Raw genomic sequence first — 8,055 nt, forward strand, 5'->3', positions numbered from 1 at the left:
AGTCCAGTCCAGTCTAGTGATATTAAACTGCAGTTACAATGTAATTCCAGTCCAGTCCAGTCTAGTGATATTAAACTGCAGTTACAATGTAATTCCAGTCCAGTCTAGTGATATTAAACTGCAGTTACAATGTAATTCCAGTCCAGTCCAGTCTAGTGATATTAAACTGCAGTTACAATGTAATTCCAGTCCAGTCCAGTCTAGTGATATTAAACTGCAGTTACAATGTAATTCCAGTCCAGTCCAGTCTAGTGATATTAAACTGCAGTTACAATGTAATTCCAGTCTGTATTGCTGTGTTTTCCAATGAGAGTTTCTCTGTGTTTCCAGGGGGAATCTGCTTCCTAATATCACTCAGTCCTACATAAAGAGCTGTAACTTCGACCCCATCCACAACATCTATTGTCCCATCTTCAGACTGGGAGATGTGGTGAGATTCGCTGGGGAGGACTTCTACAAACTCGCCAACAAGGTAAATGGCGCCCCCTACAGGCCTGTTGGTGACATCATCCATCCATCCCCATCATCACAGTGCAGGATAAGTAAATTCAATGGCAAACGTTTCCACTAGAAGTCTTTCTCAGCGTCTTCAGTGTGAATTCAATGGCAAACGTTTCCACTAGAAGTCTTTCTCAGCGTCTTCAGTGTAAATTCAACGGCAAACGTTTCCACTAGAAGTCTTTCTCAGTGTCTTCAGTGTAAATTCAACAGCAAATGTTTCCAATAGAAGTCTCTCTCAGCGTCTTCAGTGTAAATTCAACGGCAAACGTTTCCACTATAAGTCTTTCTCAGTGTCTTCAATTGAACCTCTCTCTCTCTCTGTCTCTGTCTCTCTCTCTCTCTCTCTCTCTCTCTCTCTCTCCCTCTCATCTCTCTGTCTCACTCTCTCTCTCTCTCCCTCTCTCTCTCCCCCCCCCCCCCCTCTCTCTCTCTCTCTCTCTCTCTCTCTCTCTCTCTCTCTCTCAGGGTGGAGTCATTGGTATTAAGATTGGTTGGATCTGTGATCTTGATCAGTCCGATGATAACTGCAACCCCTCGTACTCCTTCACCAGACTGGACAGCGTGTCAGCGAAAACCAGCGTGTCCCCCGGATACAACTTCAGGTGCGTGTGTGTGTGTGTGTGTGTGTGTGTGTGTGTGTGTGTGCCTGTGTGAGTGTGTGTCTTCCTCCCTCCTCTCTCCTCTCTCCTCTCCCCTCTCCTCTCTCATCCTCTCCCCTCTCTCCTGTCCCCTCTCTTCCCCTCTCCCCTATCCTCTCCCCTCTCTTCTCCTCTCTCTCCTCTCCTCCTCTCCCCTCTCTCCCCTCTCCTCTCTCCCCTCTCCTCTCTCTCCTCTCTCTCTTTCCTCTCTCCCCTCCTCTCATTTCTAATCAGTCCCCTCTGTTCTCCTGTCTCTCCAGGTACGCCAAATATTTCAAAATGGAGAACGGGACAGAGTACCGCACTCTGCTGAAAGCGCACTCCATTCGATTCGACGTGCTGGTCTACGGGAACGTGAGTACCGCTCGCAACACACGCCTAGCGGTGACGTCACCCAGACGCAACCCGCAGAGCGGACACGACTCGCAGCTCTCTCACAAAACTGTCTGATTCAACCAATCAGTCAGTCAGCCAGCCAGCCAGCCAGCCTGTGATTCAGCCAGCGAGTCAGCCAGCCAGCCAGCCAGCCAGCCAATCAGCCAATCAGACAGCCAGCCAGCCATTGAGTCAGCCAGCCAGCCAGTAAGTCAGCCAGCCAGCGAGTCAGCCAGTGAGCCAGGCAGCCAGCCAGTGAGTCAGCCAGGCAGCCAGCCAGCCAGCCTGTGATTCAGCCAGTGAGTCAGCCAGCCAGCCAGCCAGCCAGACAGACATTGAGTCAGCCAGTGAGTCAGCCAGCCAGCCAGCCAGCCAGACAGACATTGAGTCAGCCAGTGAGTCAGCCAGCCAGTGAGTCAGCCAGTGAGTCAGCCAGTGAGTCAGCCAGCCAGCCAGTGATTCAGCCAGCCAGCCAGCCAGCCAGTGAGTCAGCCAGCCAGCCAGCCAGCCAGACATTGAGTCAGCCAGTGAGTCAGCCAGCCAGCCAGTGAGTCAGCCAGCCAGCCAGTGAGTCAATGAGTCAGCCAGCCAGCCAGCCAGCTAGTGAGTCAGTGAGTCAGCCAGTGAGTCAGTGAGACAGCCAGCCAGTCAGTGAGCCAGCCAGCCAGCCAGCCAGTGAGTCAGTGAGACAGCCAGCCAGCCAGCCAGTGAGTCAGCCAGCCAGCCAGTGAGTCAGTGAGACAGCCAGCCAGCCAGCCAGACAGCCAGCCAGTGAGTCAGCCAGTGAGTCAGTGAGACAGCCAGCCAGTCAGTGAGCCAGCCAGCCAGCCAGCCAGTGAGTCAGTGAGACAGCCAGCCAGCCAGCCAGTGAGTCAGCCAGCCAGCCAGTGAGTCAGTGAGACAGCCAGCCAGCCAGCCAGACAGCCAGCCAGTGAGTCAGCCAGCCAGCGAATCAGTGAGTCAGCCAGCCAGCGAATCAGTGAGTCAGCCAGCCAGCGAATCAGTGAGACAGCCAGCCAGTCAGTGAGACAGCCAGTCAGCCAGCCAGTGAGACAGCCAGCCAGTCAGTGAGTCAGTGAGTCAGCCAGCCAGCCAGCCAGCCAGTGAGCCAGCCAGCCAGCCAGTGAGTCAGTGAGACAGCCAGCCAGTCAGTGAGCCAGCCAGCCAGCCAGTGAGTCAGTGAGACAGCCAGCCAGCCAGCCAGCCAGCCAGCCAGTGAGTCAGTGAGACAGACAGCCAGCCAGCCAGCCAGTGAGTCAGTGAGACAGACAGCCAGCCAGCCAGCCAGTGAGTCAGTGAGACAGCCAGCCAGTGAGTCAGTGAGACAGCCAGCCAGCCAGCCAGCCAGTGAGTCAGTGAGCCAGCCAGCCAGCCAGCCAGTGAGTCAGTGAGACAGCCAGCCAGCCAGCCAGTGAGTCAGTGAGACAGCCAGCCAGCCAGCCAGACAGCCAGCCAGTGAGTCAGCCAGCCAGCGAATCAGTGAGTCAGCCAGCCAGCGAATCAGTGAGTCAGCCAGCCAGCCAGCCAGTGAGTCAGCCAGTCCTTTTTGGCACGATGAAAAGAGCAGAAGGAACTTCCTCTAGTACCAGCTCCATGCTGAGGAAGACGAGCGCGCGTCTGTTTGACTGTAAAAGTCTGACTCTGGAAGCTCTGAAGCTGTACCGGCTCCTGTCAGCATAGATTGAGTTAGCTGGAAATGCTCGGAATTAGTTCAGAGTTCTAATAGAATGGGAAATCATAGAATAATTCCGGTATTATTTATTTCAGGGCTGGAATTTCAAAGAGTTTCCACTCCAGCCTTTAATTAACTCCGTTTTTTTTTATGTAATTATTTTTATTTTTTTAATTAGGCTGGAAAATTCAACATGATCCCGACGCTGATCAATATAGTGACAGCCTTCACTTCTGTCGGAGTGGTGAGAGACATTACTGACATTACTGTACCTGTCATTATTATTATTATTATTATTATATATTATAAATATGTATGTATTTATTATTATTATTATTATTATTGTGATTATATATTATTATTAATAATGCTTATCATTTCTCATTAGCACTTGCAGCCTCGTTCTTTTCTCATGTTTTGATATTTAAAGAAATCTTCATATTGAAAGTATGATGCTGATCATTGAGGACTTCAGGGAAAAAATCTCAAAGAAAATGGGCTGCCGATGCGAGAGCGTTCATCTCAGAACCCTATTGGCTCCTTGACTGTGCTCTCTTTCCCTTCCCAGGGTACCGTGCTGTGTGACCTCATCCTCCTGAACTTCCTGAAAGGAGCCGATCAGTACAAGGCAAAGAAGTTTGAAGAGGTGCAAAAATAGATTCAAAACTTTATACAAAGAAAACACACAGAGATACACACACAGAGATACACACACACACAGAGATACACACACACAGAGATACACACACACAGAGATACACACACAGAGATACACACACAGAGATACACACACAGAGATACACACACACAGAGATACACACACAGAGATACACACACACACACACAGATACACACACACACAGAGATACACACACAGAGATACACACACACAGAGACACACACACACAGAGACACACACACACAGAGATACACACACACACAGAGATACACACACACACAGAGAGACACACACAGAGAGACACACACAGAGACACACACACAGAGACACACACACAGAGATACACACACAGAGACACACACAGAGATACACACACACAGAGACACACACAGAGATGCACAGAGACACACACACACAGAGACACACACACACAGAGACACACACACACACAGAGACACACACACAGAGATACACACACACAGAGAGACACACACAGAGATACACACACAGAGAGATACACACACAGAGATATACACACAGAGATACACACACAGAGACACACACAGAGATACACACACAGAGACACACACACAGAGATGCACAGAGATACACACACACACAGAGATACACACACACAGAGATACACACACACAGAGATATACACACACAGAGATACACACACAGAGATACACACACACACAGAGATACACACACACAGAGATACACACACAGATACACACACACACAGATACACACACACACACAGATACACACACACAGATACACACACACACAGATACACACACACACAGATATACACACACAGAGATACACACACACAGAAATATACACACACACAGATACACACAGATACACAGAGATGCACAGAGATACACACAGAGATACACACACAGTGATATACACACAGAGATACACACACACAGATATACACACAGAGATACACACACACAGATATACACAGAGATACACACACACAGATATACACAGAGATACACACACACACACACAGAGATACACACACAGAGATACACACACAGAGATACACACACACACACAGAGATACACACACACAGAGATACACACACACACAGAGATACACACACACAGAGATACACGCACACAGAGATACGCACACACACAGAGATACACACACACAGAGATACACACACACACAGAGATACACACACACACAGAGATACACACACACAGAGATACACACACAGAGATATACACACACACACAGATACACACACACACAGATACACACACACAGAGATACACACACACAGAAATATACACACACACAGATACACAGAGATGCACAGAGATACACACAGAGATACACACACAGAGATACACACACAGAGATATACACACAGTGATATACACACAGAGATACACACACACAGATATACACACAGAGATACACACACAGAGATATACACAGAGATACACACACACACACACACACACAGAGATACACACACACACAGAGATACACACACAGAGATACACACACACAGAGATACACACACAGAGATACACACACACAGAGATACACACACACAGAGATACACACACACACAGAGATACGCACACAGAGATACACACACACACAGATACACACACACACAGAGATACACACACACACACAGATACACACAGAGATACACACACACAGAGATACACACACATGTTGAAATTATTTCTTTTTTTAATTATATTTTCGTTCTGTTTTTTCTTCCTGTCCTTTCCGTTCTTTCTTCTCTTTTTCTTTCTGTCCTTTCTGTTCTACTCTTTCTTTCTTTCGTTCTTTCTTTCTTTCTTTCTGTTCTTTCGTCTCTTTGTTCTTTCTTTCTTCTCTTCTCTTTCTTTCTTCCCTTCCTTCGTTTCTCGTTATGTATTCAGGTAACGGAGAGCCAGATAAAGACCGCGATTTCAACGAGCAACGAAATTTACAAAAGCACCCAGACGCTGTCACTCCGATACGACGAGAAGCAGTCCACAGACTCAGGGGCTTATTCTATTGGGCTGTAGGCTTTACGGACAGGTCGTGCAGCCAATAGGAAGGATTTCAAATATATATATATATATTTGCAGACAGACAGTGTCACACAATTTTGTTTTACTGCTCTTAATAATAATAATAATAATAATAATAATAATAATAATAATAATAATAAATTCTTCAGTGTAAATTCAATGGCAAACGCTTCCACTAGAAGTCTTTCTCAGCGTCTTCAGTGTAAATTCAATGGCAAACGTTTCCACTAGAAGTCTTTCTCAGCGTCTTCAGTGTAAATTCAATGGCAAACGTTTCCACTAGAAGTCTTTCTCAGCGTCTTCAGTGTAAATTCAATGGCAAACGTTTCCACTAGAAGTCTTTCTCAGCGTCTTCATTGTAAATTCAACGGCAAACGTTTCCACTAGAAGTCTTTCTCAGCGTCTTCAGTGTGAATTCAATGGCAAACGTTTCCACTAGAAGTCTTTCTCAGCGTCTTCAGTGTGAATTCAATGGCAAACGTTTCCACTAGAAGTCTTTCTCAGCGTCTTCAGTGTAAATTCAACGGCAAACGTTTCCACTAGAAGTCTCTCTCAGCGTCTTCAGTGTTTCAATTAGAAACCATTGAATTTACACTGACAGTGACTTCCATGTCACGCATCTATGACTGGGACCAGTAACGAGTCTCCTGGCCTCTTATTCCCAGTTAGACAGGGAGGTGTACTGCATTGTATATTGTATAAAGCCATATTTAACCACAAGCCTCTGTCCAGCTGGCAGCGTTTGCTTCTTCAGAGAGTAAAAGCACAAATTATTGCATGCATGCCTAATACAGAAATAGATAGATAGATAGATACCCATGTAACACTATATATTACTTTGTATTGTAAATGGTTTATAGCCTTGCAATAGCCACAGACGGGATCACAGTGTTATAAAGGGGACAGCTTTGTACGTTGGGATGTTTAAATGTAATTCTGTCTGTGGCTATTGCACGGTTATAAACCATCTATAATGCTTTATCAACACGACACTGATATATAATGTATATAGGCCACTTTATTGGGGATTCCCTAATAAAATGGCCAATGTTCCTAATAAAATGGCCAGTGTTCCTAATAAAATGGCCAGACCCTCGCTAGTTTGGTTGCTGCACAGTAATATAAATATATAGATGGAAAGATAGATAGATAGACAGATAGATGGGTGGGTGGATGGATGGATGGATGGATAGATAGACAGACAGATAGACAGATAGATGGGTGGATGGATGGATGGATAGATAGAGATATGGATGGATGGATGGATGGATAGATAGAGATATGGATGGATGGATGGATGGATAGACAGATAGATGGATGGATGGATGGATAGAGAGAGATAGATAGACAGATAGGATAGATAGAGATAAAATAGAGACAGATAGATGGATGGATGGATAGATAGAGATATAGATAGATGGATGGATGGATAGATTAGATAGAGAGAGACATATTCACTCACTCTGTAGCGTCGGGCAGCAGTGTGGAGTAGTGGTCAGAGCTCTGGACTCTTGACCGGAGGGTCGTGGGTTCAATCCCAGGTGGGGGACACTGCTGCTGTACCCTTGAGCAAGGTACTTTACCTAGATTGCTCCAGTAAAAACCCAACTGTATAAATGGGGAATTGTATGTGAAAATAATGTGATATCTTGTAACAATTGTAAGTCGCCCTGGATAAGGGCGTCTGCTAAGAAATTAATAATAATGAGACGAATCCAACTGAGCAGCGATCTCACTGCAAACAGCAACAGTATAATTTGAGCTAAATCACTGTGCGCCTTCTCTTTTGAATTGAAATGTAAAATCAAACAATGTCTGGACCATCAAAATTACAAGATTCGATTCTAATAAAGTCATTTATTAAACCTGACATCGAATATTGTCTTTTTTTATATCCCCCAGCTCTTTATCTGTGATCCTGCTGTATAGTATATAAAACTATGCAGATTGAAGCTCAGGGGGACTGTCTGAATCGTGTTTGGTGTTGCTGTATAATATATAAAACTATGCAGATTGAAGCTCAGGGGGACTGTCTGAATCGTGTTTGGTGTTGCTGTATAATATATAAAACTATGCAGATTGAAACTCAGGGGGACTGTCTGAATCGTGTTTGGTGTTCCTGTATA

The 8,055-nt window shown here is 45.8% G+C and overlaps 1 protein-coding gene across 1 annotated transcript in view; it reads left to right on the forward strand.

Annotated features, from left to right (window-relative positions):
* The window catches only part of LOC131733177 (P2X purinoceptor 3-like), a 14,204-nt gene extending 6,406 nt beyond the window's left edge, over positions 1-7,798 (forward strand). The window contains exons 7-12 of the mRNA XM_059021138.1: positions 331-472; positions 967-1,103; positions 1,400-1,493; positions 3,365-3,430; positions 3,755-3,832; positions 5,795-7,798. Coding sequence (XP_058877121.1) covers positions 331-472; positions 967-1,103; positions 1,400-1,493; positions 3,365-3,430; positions 3,755-3,832; positions 5,795-5,923 — 646 coding nt within the window. The 3' untranslated portion in view covers positions 5,924-7,798. The remainder of the gene's footprint in view (positions 1-330; positions 473-966; positions 1,104-1,399; positions 1,494-3,364; positions 3,431-3,754; positions 3,833-5,794) is intronic.
* Positions 7,799-8,055: the final 257 nt, after the last annotated feature.

Source organism: Acipenser ruthenus, unplaced genomic scaffold (genome assembly GCF_902713425.1).
Source record: "Acipenser ruthenus unplaced genomic scaffold, fAciRut3.2 maternal haplotype, whole genome shotgun sequence".
Lineage (NCBI taxonomy): Eukaryota > Metazoa > Chordata > Actinopteri > Acipenseriformes > Acipenseridae > Acipenser > Acipenser ruthenus.